At 41.1% G+C, this 19708-nt stretch overlaps 1 protein-coding gene across 5 annotated transcripts in view; it reads right to left on the minus strand.

The window, feature by feature from the left end:
• Positions 1-19708, minus strand: part of VPS13C (vacuolar protein sorting 13 homolog C) — a 106753-nt gene that overhangs the window by 15478 nt on the left and 71567 nt on the right. For all 5 annotated transcript variants that reach the window (XM_081838582.1, XM_081838581.1, XM_081838580.1 and 2 more), the window contains 18 exons: positions 19272-19427; positions 18180-18444; positions 17409-17569; positions 16957-17078; positions 16547-16841; positions 14602-14991; positions 13610-13714; positions 12770-12934; positions 9516-9644; positions 8436-8569; positions 8177-8303; positions 7548-7783; positions 7170-7317; positions 5257-5397; positions 3963-4044; positions 3808-3877; positions 2628-2739; positions 318-431 (listed from right to left, as the gene is read on the minus strand). In XM_081838582.1, the coding sequence (XP_081694708.1) occupies positions 318-431; positions 2628-2739; positions 3808-3877; positions 3963-4044; positions 5257-5397; positions 7170-7317; positions 7548-7783; positions 8177-8303; positions 8436-8569; positions 9516-9644; positions 12770-12934; positions 13610-13714; positions 14602-14991; positions 16547-16841; positions 16957-17078; positions 17409-17569; positions 18180-18444; positions 19272-19427 (2952 nt within the window). The remainder of the gene's footprint in view (positions 1-317; positions 432-2627; positions 2740-3807; positions 3878-3962; positions 4045-5256; positions 5398-7169; positions 7318-7547; positions 7784-8176; positions 8304-8435; positions 8570-9515; positions 9645-12769; positions 12935-13609; positions 13715-14601; positions 14992-16546; positions 16842-16956; positions 17079-17408; positions 17570-18179; positions 18445-19271; positions 19428-19708) is intronic.

Here is a 19708-nt window from a genome sequence, read left to right on the forward strand (position 1 = left end):
CAAGACTGCACCCAAGATGCTGTGCCGTCCTCTCCCTACTGAGCAAGCTGTGAGGCTGCAAATCTGTGAAATGAGAATGGCGATAATAAGCACAAGCTTCAGTGAGGACTGTTCTGTCAGGCGGTGCCCATTGAACAGAATATTTACACTACAGTTAGTCAGCAAATGTAACAATATCGTGGTCATGTGACTTGAGTACATATTGCAGTATCATTTTATCCAATACCATTTTATTCTTAACGTTACTCTAATATTACATAATTAAATATAACCAGCTTGATTTTTGTGTTGCCAAGCCACAGTCCTTTCAAACATACCTTCAGAGGAGAAATATGGAAGTGCTCAAAGAAGCTGAGGGTGGATATGTCAGTCAAGGATGACTCCATCAACTGTGTGTTAAGAGCATCAATATCCTTTTGTATCAACTTTGTCTGTTAAAAGAGCAATAATTTTAATTGAAATCCTCAATTAGGTTCAGACTTGAACAGTAGGTGCTACATAAACTGATGAAACATTTCTATGTTTGGGGTGCCTCGAGATTCTGTCCTGTCCCCCATGCTTTTCAACATCTGTATGAAACTACTGGGAGGTATGAATCAGGGGGTTTGAGCTGGGTGTTCACCAATATGCGGCTGATGCCCAGCTCTACCTCTTGTTTAAATCGGAACCAGTGAAGGTAGAGAATGTGCTGTGTGAGTGGTTCTGTCTGGAGGTGGTTGGGGGTGGATGGTGGCTAATGGACTGAGATTGAATCCAACAAGAGAGAAGTACTGTTTTAGGGGAACAGGGGGTGGGCAGGGGTGGGGGAATTCCCTGGTCCTGAATGGGGTAACTGTGCCCCTAAAGGACCAGGTGCACAGCCTGGGAGTCATTTTGGACTCACAACAGTCCATGGAGGCACAGGTCACTTCTGTGTCCAAGGCAGCTGTTTACCAGCGTCATCTGGTACGTAAGCTGAGACCCTACCTGCCTGCGGACTGTCTCACCAGAGTGGTGTATGCTCTAGTTATCTCCCGCTTGGACTACTGCAATGCGCTCTACGTGGGGCTACCTTTGAAGGTGACTTGGAAACTACAACTAACCCAGAACGCAGCTGCCAGACTATGTAACACCAGTCCTGAAAGACCTACATTGGCTCTCAGTACGTTTCCAAGCACAATTCAAAGTGCTGGTGCTGACCTTTAAAGCCCTAAATGGCCTTGGCCCTGTATACTGAAGGAGCATCTCCATCCCCATCATTCAGCCCAGACACTGAGATCTAGCTCCAAGGGCCTTCTGGTGGTTCCCTCACTGAAAGAAGTGTCATTACAAGGAAAGCAAGGAGAGGCCCTTCGCAGTAGTTGTTCCTGCCCATCAGATGTCAAGGAAATAATCAACTCTCTTACTTTTACAAGGCATCTGAAGGCAGTCCTGTTCAGGGTTTTTAATGTTTGTTGCTGTATTGTGTTTTAATTTGCTGGAAGCTGCCCAGAGTGGCTGGGGTAACCCAGTCAGATGGGCAGCATACTATTGTACTGTACTGTACTGTACTATACTATACTATACTATACTATACTATACTATACTATACTATACTATACTATACTATACTATACTATATTTTGCTTGCCTTGGTGCAATTTGATCTCATTTCAAGTAACATTACCTATCACAGGAAATTACAGTATTTGTTCCAATTACCTCCTTTAAAAACTACCTTCTAGGCATTTTTCAATACACTGGTTTGAAAATATTATTTCGATGAAAATTCAGCAAGTGGAAGCTCAACTCTCTGCAATAATTTAAAAATTGCAGCCCTGTTCAAACATCATTATTACTATTAATATTTATTAAGTTTATGGCCTGCCCGTCTGCTGGACAGCTCAGTTGGTTAGAGCTTGGTGCTGATAATGCCAGGGTTGCAGGTTCAATCTCCGTAAGGGACAGCTGCATAGTCCTGCATTGCAGGGGGGTGGACTAGATGATCCTCAGAATCCCTTCCAACTCTATGATTCTATGGAAGCATTCTCTATACCCTAAGGCAGTGTTCCCCAACCTTGGGCCTCCAGCTGTTTTGGACTACAACTCCCATCATCCCTCGCTAGCAAGACCAGTGGTCAAGGATGATGGGAATTGTAGTCCAAAAATAGCTGGAGGCCCAAGGTTGGGGAACACTGCCCTAAGGAGCATAGGATGGCATCGTGGTAAACAACAGTTAACCGTTTACTGTGACCAGAACTTTCAGGACTGTTTGTCACATTATCACAGCAACAGGCCACCCATATGCCAAATCCATGACACACCAAGATCAGCTTGTAAGAACATTTTTCTGGGACAGCACTTAAAAGCCACAGGCAACTTTTGGAAATCTGATGGCTAGTAAACTCATCCCAAACTTGTTTTGTGTACTAACACTATACACAAAACAGAGTTTCCAGAAATTGCTAAAAATATTACACAGTTGTCCAGATCTTGTTTAGTTATATTCCCCCCATGTTGCTAATTATTGTCTTGAAAATAAATAATTTTCTCTAGTTCAAATCTATGGTCAGATCTAGCATTAGTATTCTTCTGTGCTTTCATAGACTGGCATGTTTTAAAAAACAGAATTTCAGCTCAACATATGAGATGTCCTAAGCAGACCTTACCCTTTGTTTTTCAGCTTCTGGGTCTGTAGATGGAGTGAAGAGTCCAATAACAGCTCCTAAGAATCCCTGATCTATTTTCAAAGCCATTTCCTGGATCAGAACCATGAAATACCTGAGTAAAAGGAAAATACAAGTAACTGACAACACAGCTTCCGTGAGGCCAACTGCCCATTTTGTGGTTAATATTTAATTTTAAAGCAAATGAAATATTGGACCTTTTCTGCTTATGCAGCTACCTGTGATGCACCTGTAATGCCAGAGTTCCTTGAAGACTAAACAATAAAATGGTAGAAAACTTGTGGGTAATTCCAGAGGCTTGTGGTTAGCTCCTCTCAACAGATTTGGCCCAAACCCACAGATGGTCCATGCATTTCATTCTAAGTACTTGTATTGAAACCATTTCACAGTCCCAATGAAGATGGACAAACTAAAATATTTTATTAAGCAATTCCAGTTTAAATGATCTGTGGGTTTGACTGTATATGCAGAAAGCTTCTACCCTCAATTAAAGCTAAATGTTTTGGGCCGTTCTAGTCCTCTAGAGGAAATTTCGCATGTGGGAAATATATTTTTTGAAACATGAATCACTCTAGTTCAGAGGTGGGGAACTAGCTGTGGCCAGCTGGCCTAATCCTGGGCTCCTCCTATCCTCATGGGCCTGTCAGTCACCTGGCATCACTATGACAACAGGTGATCCATTTTTCCTTTATAGCACAGCCAATCCAAGCCATGTGAGACTTGAATTTACTGCTCATCAGCTGATAGGCAGGGACTTGTAACCCAGCTTTGAGTTCCCCATTGATAATTTTGTAGCACAGAGGATCCCAACAGGCTTGCTCTCGCTGCCAATCAGCTAACCAGTAGTGACAGCAAACCTCCACTGCCAATGAACAAAAGGAAGCATGCTTTCAGGCTCCCAGTTTTGCATGGGCAGTTGCATCTCTTCCTGCCCCAGACCTGACCTTCAGATGTGACATCAGGTGTGAAGCAGGTGGGCACGGTTTGGGGGAAAGGGTCTTGCAGGCCAAGCTGGACCTAATTAAGACCGTGGGCAAGAGGTTTCCAACCCCTGCTCTAGTTTAATTTGGTCCTTTTTCCGATCCTTAAGAATTAAGAATTTCTTTAGGAGTAAGATTCACATGGCTTATGTTTCAAAAAACTTTAGGTATATTTTACTTACTTGAACTGCAACACTTTACTGTACTCATTAAATCTAATGATGATACTAACATCAATGAATGGCCGTGGTTCTAAGGAAAAATGAGAGGTGAAATGAATACCTGTTTAGTAAGTGGCTGATTCTTGCTGCATCTAGAATGTTAAAAATATTATTACCTGAATCCAATGCGATGGATTTTGGAGGAGCTACAGGATGAAATACAACAGGGAACATTGAACCAGGCAACTGGTTATCGACCTTCAAGGGAGTAACAAACCAATATATAAGAAGCCAATATATAAGAAGCATTAATCAAGACTATTATTTTAGCAGAGTACAGACAGATGTGGGGGTTATATTCCTGGCTACTGCACATCTAAGTAAAATCATGTAAAGCCAGAGCACCCCCTAGAAAACTGTAAAGAAACGCACAAAAATCAGCAAATCCTTCCAACTTCCTCCACAACTCTCTCCGGCCTCCTCTGATCTCTTTCCAACCTCTTGGAAATCCCTTATGGATTTTTGCACAAGAAGGAAAAGGTTGTGATATCTGAGTTTGTATACAGAAAAAAGTTTGGTTTGTGGAAAGTAGAAAAGTTGTGTGGTTTTGCGGAATAAAATTTGGCATAAATTTTTAAAACTAATAGAAAATAGGAAGTCCTTTCTTTTTCTTAATTTACTTTTAGTTTTTATATTAAAAATGCTTGATATTTGAAGCTGACTTAGGTATATTGTTTTTTCTTATTTTTTCAAGCTTTTAGAAACATAGCTTTAAAAAAAAAAAAAATCTCTCTGCAACCTCCTCCACTCTCTCCACACTCCTACTCTCCAAACACACTCTAATACTCTTCCAATGGCTGATGTGATTGTCTGTCATTCTTTCCTGCTCTCCCACACCATTTTTTCTCCCCACTCTGCATTTATTTATTTTCTGACGATCCACATGACGCTCCAATCGTGTAAGTCAAATCAACATAAAATGCAATCTACCTGTAATCATACAAAGTCTACTCAGAAATGTGCCCCATTAATTTCAATGGGGCTTACTCCCAGGTAAGTGGGCACAGGATTTCACTTTCAAGCTCCTTTAGCTTAGCTACACAAAATAGTCATGCAAAGTCAGCATTTGTAGATGCAAAGTCAGCATCTACAAAATCTTATCTTTGCTAAATAAAAAAAAATTAAGAAATAAGATTATTTTTGCAGGGTTTTGGCTCTTAATTTTTACAAAATGTACAGAATGTTTTGTGCTTAAATGAAGTATATTTTTAAAATTCTCATGAATAACTAACTAAATGACAAATCATTTAGTGACCCACAGTCTTTCCAAGAACAAATGTGGTTCCAGAGAACCGTTATACAGTCCATGACTACCATCTTTAAGATTCCAGTTTCCTTGACCAGAGTTACTGCTATCCCTCATAACACCAAGGTTTTCTAAAAAAAATAAAAATAATCAAAGATTTGTACCTGAAGCCAGTATAACTGGGCCCGTAAGCTTTGTTGGTGAGGTGACTGTTTGAATTCAATCTGTATGCCAGATAAGAAATCTCGCTTTATGCTACATTTGATCGGAAGGCGCATTTCCATTGGCATCTTGTTGAAGTTAACCTGAAAAACACGCATATATATTTAACCTCTTTTCTTTACAACCCCTCAATTTCACGCTGTTGGGATGGAGAGGTATTTCGTCTAGGATCCTAGATGCCTTTTTGGGATGGGTTTGGCCCAGTAAGAGCCCCTTTGAACAGCAGAGTGCTTCCATACCCTTATACAGGGAAGGGCAGAACATTATTTCAGTAACCTTACAGACCACCAAATTGTTTGGGGTAGGCAAGGACTGTTGTCACGTTCAAGGTGCTTGGCAGCTTTCAAAACTGTCATCAGAAGGTTAGTAGCAAACATGCTAGTTCCTAAGTTGTTTCTCATTCCCCTCCCCAAGCCCAACTGTGCAGCTTTCACCCAGGCCTGGGGCTTACACGTTCAAACTTAATAGCCTGCCTTGGCAGCAGCTGCTATTAATCTCACCCCTCTCTATCTCCTCTCTTTGGCAGTAAACCCAGCTCAAGCAAAGAAATATCATGTAGTTGGACCACTAAAAACTGTTGTCAGTTGCTGCCATTTTTGCCTAGGGAGGCTAGTCAAGTGAAAGCATGGAAGACTTCCAGACTTGGCTGAGCACCAAACTCCAACTCCTCTAAGTTGCTCCTGGCAAACCTATTCAGGCAAGAACAGCAAGGGTGGGCAGCAGCCATTAGGGGCTGCCCTGAGGAGTGGAGACCACTGAGGTGACAGAGGAAATATCTCTGGATCTCCCCTGCAATCTTTCCTAGCTTCATGATCTCCTCAACCCAAGCCGACATGAGGGAAGACCTGGGTGGCAGAGGAGCATGGAGGGCAGCAGCTCCCAGAGGACACTGAAGATATTCCATTAGAAGTTTCTGGAATGCCTTCTGGGTGATTAAAAAAAGATATGGCAAGAAACTTTTGTTACACACTTGACTCACCAAATGGGAAAGTGACAGTGGATGGAGCAAGACACTGGTTCAGCTACCAAGGAGCTGGGTAACACTGAGAGGGCAGTGGCAGCTGCCTTTCTACCTCAACAGGAGGCTCTCAAGGAGACGCCCCTTGTTTTGCCCATTAAGTCTGTTTGTCTCATGCTTTTCCCATAACTAGAGTCACTTGGCTACGCTATGCTGAACAGTGTTACATCTGCCTTTGCTTGCTTGTCCATACTGTATCCAGTGGCGGAGGAAGCCGTTACAGCACCCAGAGTGGCAGGGTGATTGACGCAATCCTTGGGGGGGGGGTCCGAATTGCGGTGCAGCGGTGTGATCCTCCCAGCGGGGGCCAATCACAGCGTGGTGGTGCGATCCTCCCGGCAGGGCCAATCACGGCATGGCAGCGCGATCCTCCTGGCAGGGGCCGATCGCAGCGTGATGGTGGCGTGATCTTCCAGGTGGGGGTGGTTTGCGGCACGGCGGCGCAATCCACCCAGGGAGGATTTTGTCTCCCCCCCTGGGATGGCACCCGGGGCGTACCGCTCCCCCCGCACCCGCTTCCTACCCCCCTGACTGTATCTCCTCTATTTTGTCATGCTCATATACCTTGTGTTTCTCTGCATACACATGCAGGATATGTGTATTATGCATTATGGCTTCCTAGGTCTATATACAAGAAAGTAAGGAGCAATGGTGCCAGTCTGCATTCTCAAAATTATCTGACAGGGATTCAGAGATCAGCTTTTTGTTGAGTTGTTTAAAGCCTCGATATTCTCCACCTATATAAGGCAACTAACATTTATGAACAGAAGACTTTTGCAAAATGTCTTATTGTGCTCAGTAGCATAAATGCAACATGTACGTGATACCGCAGCATACCTCAAAATTGTTGTCTATTTTAATCCAATCAGAAGCCACACCTCGCACAGAAATATGTTTCTGATATGCCTGTTCCAAGAGGCGTATTTGCTTTTGGTTAAATGGCTTCCACCTCTGCTTTGGTTTTAATTCCCAGACAATGCCTGAACTGTAAAATAAATACATTGGTGATTAAGTTAAACCTTTATTTTTAAAAAAGTAAAAACAATCCACAGCACTGTATTTTAACTAATCCAAATTTCTTAAGCTTTACATGGTTGAAGGAGCAGTGCTTAGACAAATATTTGTTTTAGGAAAATGAGAACTGATTTTGCTCTGATTTTCAAAACAGGACTTCTGTGAATTAAAAGGCAGCCAGATATTATTTATGAACAGTACCTGGTGATTCCTATGTAAGAAATTTCCTGTTTGTTTTCGTTGTTGACTAGTGAAAGCCCAACACTGTGAAGAGCAACATTTATTTCTTGATCCGGCTGCTCCATCTCCTCTGCTTGCCGGGCTTTAGAAACCAAGGCAACATCATCTGTGAAAAGCAGCACCCTTTGCCGTCCATCCAAGAAAGAGACCCAATGGATCTGGGTATTGGAGTTGTAAGGAAACTGACCACACTCATCCTGGGTTGGCAGGAAGGAAAAGAAGAGGCTGTGTAACACAAAATGAACCTACTAATGTAACACTGGGAACACTTTTGTCATTTTTAAAGCAAAATTAATTTGTATTAGCTTGTAGCAAGTGCAAGCAATGCAAACAAAATGAACACTGCTGTGTTGTGTTATGAATGGTATGTGAAATACAAGCCTTCTACAAGCTGGGATTGTCTACATAATTACATTGACTTTAAAATTTCAAAGTTAAAGAAGAAACAGAATTGTCGTAATATATTGAAAGGTACCAACGATGCATAGAAGGGCAGAAACAGATTTGAGTTGAGGGGCATTATAGATTGTTATAGAAATGGTTTCCCACGGAGTTCAGGATTGACCGATTTTTCTTTCGACACCAAATACCTTAAGAAGATCATGTTCTCCGGAGTTTTGTGCATACACCCACGTTAATTTTCTTATTCCAGTGGGATCTGCCCAGGCAAACAGCCTCATTCCCCTTGGCTTCAGTTCCATCTCTTCCCGTAAACCACTGCATGGAAAAAATAGAAACACAAGGTTAGTTATGGATGAACAAAAGTGCAACTGAATTCAGATTAAAAATATTATACATCCTATAGCAAAGCACCTCTCTCAAAAGATGGAAGAAAGCTCTTTCACATACCTCTGCTTGTATTTAAGAGAAGCCCATGGAGTATGATTTATGATCAAAGCAGGTGCCGCTCCCTCATGATAATCTGAGAAGTTAATAACTGTAGAATGATCAGACACGTTCACGTCTACCAGGATCCCTGAGCTCTGTTGAAAATAAAATATATGGATACGGTACTAAAAGCTATGGCTTGATATCCACATAGCCTAATTCAAGCTTCACCATACCTTTTAGAGTTTATACTTCTAGCAAGCGGTTCACAGTAGCAACAAACAGCTGCTGGTCAACCAGACAACTCTGGCTCCTACAATGGGGCTCACACGAGAGTCCAGATGAGGTAACCCAAAATGAATGGAGTGTGAGAGTTCTGTCTCTTCCTTTCTCAAAGGTGCTAGCAGCTTCTTGCCGGCAGTCCAAGCTGGAAGCTACACTTCAAATGCATCCAATTTACCACATTTGATCCAACAACCAATATTATTCCTGCTCCTGGGAATAACCAGAAACCACGCAGCACCAATGGCTATAAACTTTAACCTCCCTTTTTACTAGCTAACCATAACATCATGGCTGCTTTATCCAAAGGAACCTGAGATTTACAGACCAGGCCCTGAACATGGATCTTGTAGCTTCAGGAAATTAAACTGTGTGGCTATGAAGAGTGAGGTCTTCTCAGTAGTAGCATTATAGCTTCAAACAAGTTATGCAGGAAAGCCCACCAAGGTACCAATTTTAAGTCGCTTGTGAAAACATTTCTGTTCTTGTAAACGTTTAGATAGCACCAGGTGGGAGGATCTACTACTTTTGCAATCTTTAAGCATTTAGATCAGCCTTGCATTTTAAAACCTTCACGTGGTAGCCATGTGATAAGGAATTTTATGCAGGCGAGTGGCCAGGCATAGAAATGCAGTGGGCTGCTGTGCCTCCTGTCACTCCAACCCTGATCCCCAGCAGACTAGTAAAAATAGTTTCAAGCTAGTAGCTTTTGTGCATTTATATGCAAGTCTGGTTTATATTTCTTTTTAAAAACAAATATTGTTCATGACCATGTTTTAAAGTAAGCACAACAGGGAATAAAAAATGCCATATTCTCACCAGTTCTTCTAGACTCAACAGAGTCCCATTGTCCTGTCTGCTGAAAAAGAATGGTTTGGTCACACGGTCACAGCCAATCACTCTGATGCACAGTTTTCCAGACAAATTTTCTGGCCAGAATGGAAGACACTAGTGGGCAAAATAAAGAGTTTCTGCTTAAAATTGGCAATATGTCCAGCAAAAGACATCTAAAACAGACGTATACCAACCATTTTAAAGGAACCATTACTGTTGAGATTTGCAACCAGTGTTAGAAACTGAGATATGAAAGCTAAACGGCACCTTATACCCAGGTTATGGGCACAACAATGGAATGTCTAGGCACACTTTTTAAATAACAAAAATACAAAGCTGAAAATGAATGAACTGCAGCTAAAATATTATGTTTATTTTTCACATGGTCTACTCCTTCCCCTGCCCACCCCCTAATATTCTTCCTTTTATTTTAACAAAGTAATAATAAATAAATAAATAAATAAATAAATAAACAAACAAACAAACAAACATATGTGCACCCCACCCCCAAGATCCTTCCATTGTAACTATCCATTTTAACGGCCTCGGCCCAATATACCTAAAGGAGCGTGTCCACCCCCATTGTTCTGCCCAGACACTGAGGTCCAGTGTCGAAGGCCTTCTGGTGGTTCCCTCAAGGCGGGAAGCCAAGTTACAGGTAGTGGTGCCTGCCCTGTGGAATGCTCTCCCATCAGATGTCAGAGATAAACAACTACTTGACATTTAGAAGACATCTGAAGGCAGCCCTGTTTAGGGAAGCTTTTAACGTGTGACATTTTAATGTATTTTTAATCTTTGTTGGAAGCCGCCCAGAGTGGCTGGGGAAACCCAGCCAAATGGGAGGGGTACAATTATTATTATTATTATTATTATTATTATTATTATTATTATTATTATTTTATCATCATCCAACCTCTTGCAATGGTTTGATTCCTTTCCATTCTAACAGTAGAAATTCCACAAATACCTTCCATATCTGCTCAAAATCCCACACCTCTTTATATCATTCTTCCATTTTATATTCACCTTGCCACTTCCACTTCCTAACTATAATAATTTGTGTAGCTATCAATAAATTTGTGAGCAAGTTCTTCATAGCTTGCAAACCTTCCACCCCATCATAAATTGAGAAGAATGCAACCTTTCAGTCACCTTTAACCCAGTGATTTCTGTTATCTCCTTAAACACCCTTTGCCAAAAAATTGTACATATTCACACCCCCACCACATGTGAACATAAGTCCCAGGTTCCTGGCATCCCCTCCAACATAACACCGAATATTCCTTATTTGATTTAATCTAACTGGTGTTAAATACCATACTAACTTATAATACATTTTATCCTTATAAACAAGATTTTCAAAGTGTGTTTCTCCCGTATTTTTCCCCAGCTTTGACTGTTTATCTGCCCTGTTGTCTCCTTTTCCCCACACCTCTTTTAATTGATCTTATTGATCCTCCATTTCTACTAATATTTTATAAATTTCACTGGTTTCCCCTTTTATAACTATATTTTCTTCTTTATCTCTCCTTTTTATAATCATTTTTTTGAATTTTGTATATTCTTTGCATTTCTTCTTTTCCCTTAACCACTTCTTACTAATAAAAAGTATTATAAAAAAAACCACTTCTTTGTCCATTGCTCCAGTTGTATACGGTTAAACCAAGTTATTTTGCTTCCTGTTAGAGCTTCTCTTATTTGTTATTTGCTTCTCATTTTCTCCACACAATCCTTTATTTTAAATATTGTCTTCTCTTTCATTTTTTTTCTTTTTTAATTTTCCTTTTTGAAATTTACTGAGAAGTCTTCTATCATCACCACTGGAGTTAGTGGAGAATTTACTGGTTATCAATTTTCTTTATATTTTGCCCTTATCTCAATGATGATTCTTAATAAAGGATTTTCAATATTCTGCCACCATTGCCTATTTGGTTTACTAAAAAATATATTCACGAACTCTCCCTCATTTCCTGTGTACCACTCTCTAACCATTCTAACTCTCCTTGTTCTGTTATCCCGTCTACGATACATCTTAACTGATTTGCTATACAGTGGTGCCTCGCAAGACGAAATTAATCCGTTCCGTGAGGCTCTTCGTATAGCGGTTTTTTCGTCTTGCGAAGCAAGCCCATTGACAGCTTAGCGGATTAGCGCTATTAGCGGTTTTTAGCGATCAGCTGTTAAGCGGCTTATCAGCAGATCAGCTGATAAGCGGCTTAGCGCCTTAGGAAAAGGGGGGAAGGGAAAAAACCCGCAGGAACTCGCAAGACATTTTCGTCTTGCGAAGCAAGCCCATAGGGAAATTCGTTTTGCGAAGCGCCTCCAAAACGGAAAACCCTTTCGTCTAGCGGGTTTTCTGTCTTGCGAGGCGTTCGTCTTGCGGGGCACCACTGTATAATATATGTTGGAGAGGCCCAATCCACCTGTTTTCTGGGGTTTACACCACCATCTTTTTGTAATTCTAGGTTTCTTATTGCTATTCTTCCAAATCATGAAACCTTTATTTTCTTATATTCCTCCAGCTTTTCCTTAATTTCCCTCTTTAATTTGTTAAGATTCTCTTGTTCTAAATGTTCTAAAGTTCTTGTTGCATTTATTCCCAAATACTTTATTACATTTCTTAATTTTATATCTTTTTTCCTTCAAAAATTTCCCTTTTTCATCTTCATAGTTAAATATCACAATCTCTTATTTAGACCAATTAATTCGCAACCGTTGTTTCTCCAATGTTTTTCAAATGTGCCTCTATTACCCCCCTAATATTCTTAAGTCTCTTCTCCGGTCTTCAGAGTAGCTGTAAGTGTGGAAGGAGAAAAACGTCCTCCTTTCCTTCTACTCTGCAGTTTTAATCTGATATCTTAGACACAGTACTACACCCAGAGATCAGAAACAGCCCGTGCTAATGAAATTCCATGTCACAAAATGCAACGGGAGTTTTGAACACTGTTTGCAACATAAATAGATCACGATAGTTCCATGTTACAGAACAGTATTAAGATTGTCACTGACAGGAATTGTTCACCTTATTATATCAAAGAGTTAAAATTATTATTCCTGAACAGAAGAGTGAAATCCCGGTAGGTAGGATCTATTGCTCATTTATCTGTTGCCATTTTCTTAGGGTCCCAGCAAGACTCCTTTTAAGTCTAGAGGCTCTAGAATTCAGATCAAATGAAAACAAAATGTGCTTCGGAAATTTTCAGTGATGTGAAAGTGAGAAACATTGCTTTAAAAATTACCTCTGAAGATGAGAAATAACTCCATTTATTAGTAGGAAGTGAACCATCAGCTCCCACTTCTCCCACTTCCAACTCGAAAGATGTTTTATTCGCTATGGTGTAGAATGGAGTCAAAGTAACTATCCGAGTGAGATTGAAACTGCTCATTTTAATGCTAACGCCAACCTGCAAAAATGATATTATTAAAAATACTAATATAAGCAACATACAGTGTTTAAAAAGCTTTTTCCCTTCCCTGACTGCTCAGCTCTTCAGGTTTAAATGAGAAACCTGAAGGAACAAGTGTAGATTACTTATCTAAAAAGTGAAGAAGCCATCGAGTTGCTCATTTGGGTTTGAGAACAATCTGATGATGGTTCTCAAGGACTCAAGAGTTTAACTGCAAGGAATATCTCTCTAGCTCACTTACAGCACACACACATAGAAACACTCCTTTGTTCCTCACAAGCACAGTGTGGATGTGTAAACTGAAATTATAAAGATCAGAATGTGATGGCTTTTGCCTGCATTTCCTAGCACATAACCAGCCTAGAATAGGAAAGTTCACTATTGCCGTGGCCTTCTACTGCCACATGGTCTATAAAGGCTTCGTTTGGGTGGTCTTTTAATCCCTGTCAACTTCCTTTCAAAGATGTAACATCACTCTCTGCTTTTGGACAGGCATCATAGTCTGTGCTATGTTCCATATATCAAACTGCACAGAGGACACCAAGGAGAGCAAGAGAAGTATCAGAAAGATGGCCTCGTGCACCCTAAATTATTATTGAAATTCAAGATAGATTTTGTTCTATGCATCTGGCATGAACAGTCATTAGTATAAGTACAGAACCCAGATATTACCAGAAAATCCATAAGGTTAGCTGGGCACTTTACACATCCGTAACTTCCTACTGTATCCAGAGAGAAACTATTAGACCACGTGCTAGTGGAGATGCTTAACTGGATCTACATCAGGAGGAGAGGGAAAAAACATATTATTAGATGCCAAAATCAGAGGACACTCATCTGCTTCACAGGCTTTGTGATGATTTAATGGCTATTCCAGGGATCACAGGAAAACAAACAAGCTTCATGTGCAGAGACAACTCACTTGGGAAGCCTTTCATTTCTGGCTTCCTTGTCCCCACTTGCCCCAGTCCTCCCTCTCAGCTGCAACACGTATATATCCTGTCCCCCTTCTAGATTACTCAGGACCTTGCCTCACACAGAGACAACTTTCACCTTCTCCCTTCAAAGGAACCCCTTTTAATCCTCGCTACCCTTCCAATTCAAGCAGCACTCTCTCTCTCCCTCTAATGCATACGGGGCTACCCACTTCCTTCATGTATGTGTCCCTTTACCAATTCTCTTGCCCCCACTCCACCCCTTGAAGAGGTCCCCTCATTCCCACTCCCTTCCAGCAGTCCCACATTGGGTACCACACAGATCATCATTCTTGCCTGTCCTAGATTAACCTTCCTCCCTCCCCTCATTCCTCCAAATGCCCCCTTTAAGCCCAGTCACTTTCACGTGCCCAGCCCATAATTCCTCCAAATCAGTCTCACCCTCAACAGTCTCACTCTCCTTGGCACTGCTGATACTGAGGGCCACTTTCAGGGTGTGCTGCTGGAGCCCATTTCTCCTGGGCACTCACCCCGGCTCCCGCCATGATAGCAACCTGCAACCAGCTGCTGCGGGTAATAGAATTTACCAGCTCTTGCTAAGCTCCCCTCTTCACCCCCTTGGCTCCATTTCCTCTTGTAGCAGCAACTCTTGCAATAGCCAGGAAAGCCAGCACCCTAGTTAAGAAGCCTACCCCTTAAAGGCCAGTATATGTGAACTTGGCATCATACCTTATTTTTACTGAAAATGTTCCTTTTCTTGAAGGAGAACAAGATAATGTCCCTAAAATCCGCTGGGTGTTTTACATGCACATCTTCAGCACGGTACTGTAGAACACGGGAGGTTTTATTGATGATCCAGTAAGGACTGTACACAGACAGAACCATCCGGCTGCCAACTTTTCTAATGTGAATGTATATATCAACTGTTGTCGTGTCTGCAGAATTTGATGTGAAGCACACAGGAAAGAACTCTGGCAGCGAGTCACTGAGTCGAAAGTGTCCGTTCCAGTTTTTACCTTGATATTTTATCAGGACTAGTTCCATGATTTCACCACTGATTCTCGAATGAAGAACATCAGCAGTGCTCCCTTCTGGCAGTTCATGGGCCTCTGCTGTTCCCTAAAAGTAACCAGCAAAAATTATAGAATACTTTTTGGAAAATAGAGTATCAACACTCAAGGACATCTTCACATCTTTCTTATTATAAAGAAAGAAATTTAAGCAATGTTGATCAGAAAATTGGCACAAGGACATCTTAAACCACAACCCATTTTTAACACAACTGAAAATGATGTAGAAAAGAAACAGCTTTAGGAATACAGTGGTGCCCCGCAAGACGAATGCCTCGCAAGACGAAAAACCCGCAAGACGAAAGGGTTTTCCGTTTTTCGAGGTGCTTCGCAAGACGAATTTCCCTATGGGCTTGCTTCGCAAGAAGAAAGCCCATAGGGAAATCTCCGGGGACCTCTTTTAAATGCTGGCGGTGGGGAGCAAAGCCTTTCCCCCCCTCCGGCCTTCAGAAGAGGTCCAGGAATGCCGGCGGGGGCCGAAAGGCTTTGCTCCCCACCGCCAGCATTTTAAAAGCGGTCCGGGATAGCAGGGAAGCGCTTCCCACTATCCCGGACGGCTTTTGAAGGCAGGCGGGGGGAGCAAAGACTTTCGCCCCCCGCCGGCCTTCAGAAGAGGTCCTGGACCTCTTCTGAAGGCCGGCGGGGGGCAAAAGTCTTTGCTCCCCCCTGCCTGCCTTCCCGGGAGAGCGGAGAAACGCAGCGCTTTCTCTGCTTTCCCGGACGGCTTTTGAATGCTGGTGGGCGGCAGCGCCGCCGCCCGCCAGCATTTTAAAAAACCCCGGGACAGCGGAGAAGTCCTCTGCTGTCCCGGGGTTTTTTAAAATGCTGGGGGTGGGAAGAAAAGCCCTTGTCCCCCCCCCAGCCTTCAGAAGAGGTCGGGGGACAGACTGTCCCTGGACCTGGTCTGAAGGCGGTTTCCATAGGAACGCATTGATTGATTTTCAATGCTTTCCTATGTGAAACCGTGCTTCGCAAGACGAAAAACTCGCAAGACGAAAAAACTTGCGGAACGAATTAATTTCGTCTTGCGAGGCACCACTGTATTGCAATAAACACACAGTATTCTAATCATCTCAGCATAAGAGCCCAGGAGTCTATGACAACCTTCCCCAATCTGGTGCCCTCCAGCTGTTTTGGACAATTCTCATCTGCTTCTACTGGCACAGCTATGATGGCTGGCACTAGCAGAAGTTGTAGTCCAATACATCTGGAGGGCAGCAGGTGGGCAAACACTGGTCTATGACATAGTTGCAAGTCATGCAGTAACCTTCTTCCTCCTTCTGTTCACCCACCCAGGTCCTGCAAGAAGCAGCAGTAGCAAAATTGGGATTTTTTTAAAAAAATGAGCCAGTTATACCTCCAAGTCTTCAGAACTGCAATAATATGCAAAAATCATAAGGCTGTTCATCTCACAGACAAAGACACACTTAATGAAAAGTGGTTTTAAAATTACAACAGGCAATTGGAATTAAGATTTATGAGCAAGGATTTTCAAGGCATACCAAACTTAAAATATGTTACAGAAGAAGGAAGCAACTCTATGAAGGATCAAATCACCCCTGGCATTTTCAAGTTATGTTATATCCAGTCCTGAGATGCTATACCTCAAGCAGATATCGTAAAGAGTAGGGCAGAAGATTCCGCAAAGTGAGTGTTGGATAGAGATGAATAATGTACGCTGGATCCCAGTTCTCCCCATGGGATGCAATGAAGTTTAACTCATCAGGCACAGCAGCAGTATTCACTATTAGAGGCAGAAAATTGACTTCAGTTGATGGACACTGTAGCATACACTTGACTTCGTTGCTCCTATGAAGCTCTTCTCTCCAGGATATGTAGGTTGTGGAAGGATTATACTGACCATCTAAGATCCCAGCTGGCTGAACAAATAGCTGACACCTAAGCTCAAGCACAAGAAGGGAAGGAGGGAGAAATCAAGTCCTTGTTAAATTTTGGGGTTCTTTATTAAAAAAGTAAAACTGCTTAAGAAATCTGAAGCAAATGAAAAAAATACCTATATGAATCTAATGGAACATGGAATTCCTCTTCAGGCTTAGACACACCTATAGGCTCCAACAGTTTAACATTCTTAACAAATTTGTAAATTGTAAATGGGACAGAGAAGTGGTTCTTAATCTGAAATTAAAACACAGCATATTTTACCAGTATGTATAAAAAAAGTGGTAAGCAGCATTTGATAGCATTGTAAACAATAAAGGAGCCAGCAAACAATGTTGATGTACCCCTCCTAGAAGCTAAGATACTATTTGACAATACTCTACCCAAACTTTGACCGAAGTTTAGCCTTGCAATTAAATGCAGCGATCTGCCATTTATATTTCTTTGGGGCATCTTTTCCGCCCGCCCACCCAAATCTAAAGCAGCCTTCAAATCAACCACAGTAATTTAACACAAGCATTTTAGAACACAATAATCATGCTTTTAACATACAACGTGATCATTTACCTGAAGCGGAGAGCGTATGGTAATAACTTTATTTCCTTCTGCTGCATCTATCTGCACTACAACAGAATCCGAGTGATCACTCTGAGGATTTCTTACATTGTGAAGTCTTCTTCCTGGTTTTGCAATGGGAATATTTGCCACCTCTGTGTATCCTTCAGGTCCTGTTTTACAACAACAAAGCAACAACTAAATAAAAAACCTACCCCTTTTATTTAAATATATACAAGAAGTAATATCTCAGTCCCGAAGACTTACAAGTTACATGACATATTCAGTTTAAAAAGGATCAGCAAGTGTCAATCTACTCTTCCTGTGATTGTATCTCTTCATACAACGATGATATCAGAAAACACAGTCAAATATCTCCTTCCTTTGGAAAGCAAAGTTTTCCAGGAGGAATGCAGAAGACTGAGGGGGAACCTGAGTTGCTTCTTTTCTAGCAGCAGAGGGAATTTGTTTTGTTTTATGGCTGTTATGTGCAAAAACATCTAATTGCTTGTGCTTCTGAAGTAGTCCAGTAAAAGGAGGGGTGCATCTTGTGCTTTTTCTGAATGCATGGGAAACACTTAACTTGAAAATCAATCTAACATTGCTCATTACAACTATTCTTACTCAGAATTGATTCTAACTTAAGCACAGGCATTTCTAGAATTGTGAACAGTTCATGTACTTAGTCTTGAGTAACTTATTCTCTACCAGAGTTGTTTGCCTTGTCCCCCTCCCTCCCCAGATTAACCCTCCTAAACACACGCAGCATTCTTTACATCTTACCAATGCTCAAAGTGAATAGAGAACTTTCCAGGCGATACATTGCAGATAACTTTCCTCTGTGTGGGGTATCCACTGTAGAGTATTCAAATTCCAAGTTCTGATCAATTGCTATATCATGAATATCTTCTTTTGCAGCTAATCCAACAACCTGGAGATTTCTGCATGTATGAACTTTGAGGGGAAGACCCAGAGCATTTCTCACAGTAAAAGGAGCCTTGTCTTTTAATGCATAGTCATACGTAGAGGCAGTTCCTTCTGAAAATCCCTAAGATGAAGCAAACATTTTAAAGTATACATGGACTATAAATGTTCTTGGGCTACTCAATATTCAAAGCTATCAGAGATTAAAGTTGACCATTAACAGCAGAAGAATGAAAATGAAGTATAAGAAAGAAATAAGCTGAAAAAGATGGGGGAATGGTAACACAGAACTAGACTGAGAAGTTTTAAGGGAGCTCAAGCGCTCGTAGACTGAATTTGATGAAGGCAGGAAGCGACCCAGAGCATCAAGGAAGCCGCATCCCACTATCAAAGCATTTGTTCCTGCCTGTAACCTTTAATGCTTTTCTTCCCCAACTATTCTATATTATTTCATTTATTTAAATATTTTCTAGACCTTTTAACTTTAAAATACAACAAAACATAAAAGCAACGTAGTATAAATAATTATACACATCATTAAAAATATGAACAGCAAAATATAGCAAAAGAAGTTATAAACAGTAAAATAGAGCAAAAGAAATCCAGGAAAGGCCTGGGCAAAAAATACGTTTTTCAGGAGCTCCTTAAAAAATTATTGTTTTCCCTGTTATGTAGATAAAGGGGAATAGCTCTCCTTGACATGATTAACCAAGGATCTGAATCAACACCTTTCTCTTCCACCTCCCCCCCCCCATGACATCAATTTGCAGCATGTTCAGTATAAAAGAAAACATTGCTCCCTTAAACAGTCAGCAGCTAAACTGAAACAGAAAGAGAAAAATGCCACCCCATAATATGTAATCAATAATTATCTTCTCCCTTAAGTTAATCAAATTACCACTTGAAAGGGCTTGATTACAAATAACCTCACCACAATGCATATGAAATTACCTTAGCTAGATTGCTAAAGACAGTAAGACAGCATTTGGATATTGTTACATTCATGGTATCCTTTGAAGATATATTGATGACACTTTGAGGTTCTGGTAGAACTATGAAGTCATCTCCTGGCAACAAACTTTTATCTTGTAAGGGGTTAGTCTTCATCTAAAATAAATGCAGCATTATTAAATTATTGCCCATTTGAAACTTTGGAAATTGAACTGCAGAGGCACAATTTTAAATTATGCTAACATTTAGGTTTGCAATTTTGCTTTAGACCAAGAATTATCTTTCTGTTTGGTCAATGGAAATATACAATAATACAAGTATTCCACAAAGATATTGACAGCTTTTAAGTATGTATAACTTAGAAGATTAAATGATGAATTTAATGAATGCAAATGAAGATTAACATTAACTTCATACATGTAAGGAACAGGAAGAGT

Source organism: Podarcis erhardii (genome assembly GCF_964252035.2).
Source record: "Podarcis erhardii genome assembly, chromosome: 14".
NCBI lineage: Eukaryota > Metazoa > Chordata > Lepidosauria > Squamata > Lacertidae > Podarcis > Podarcis erhardii.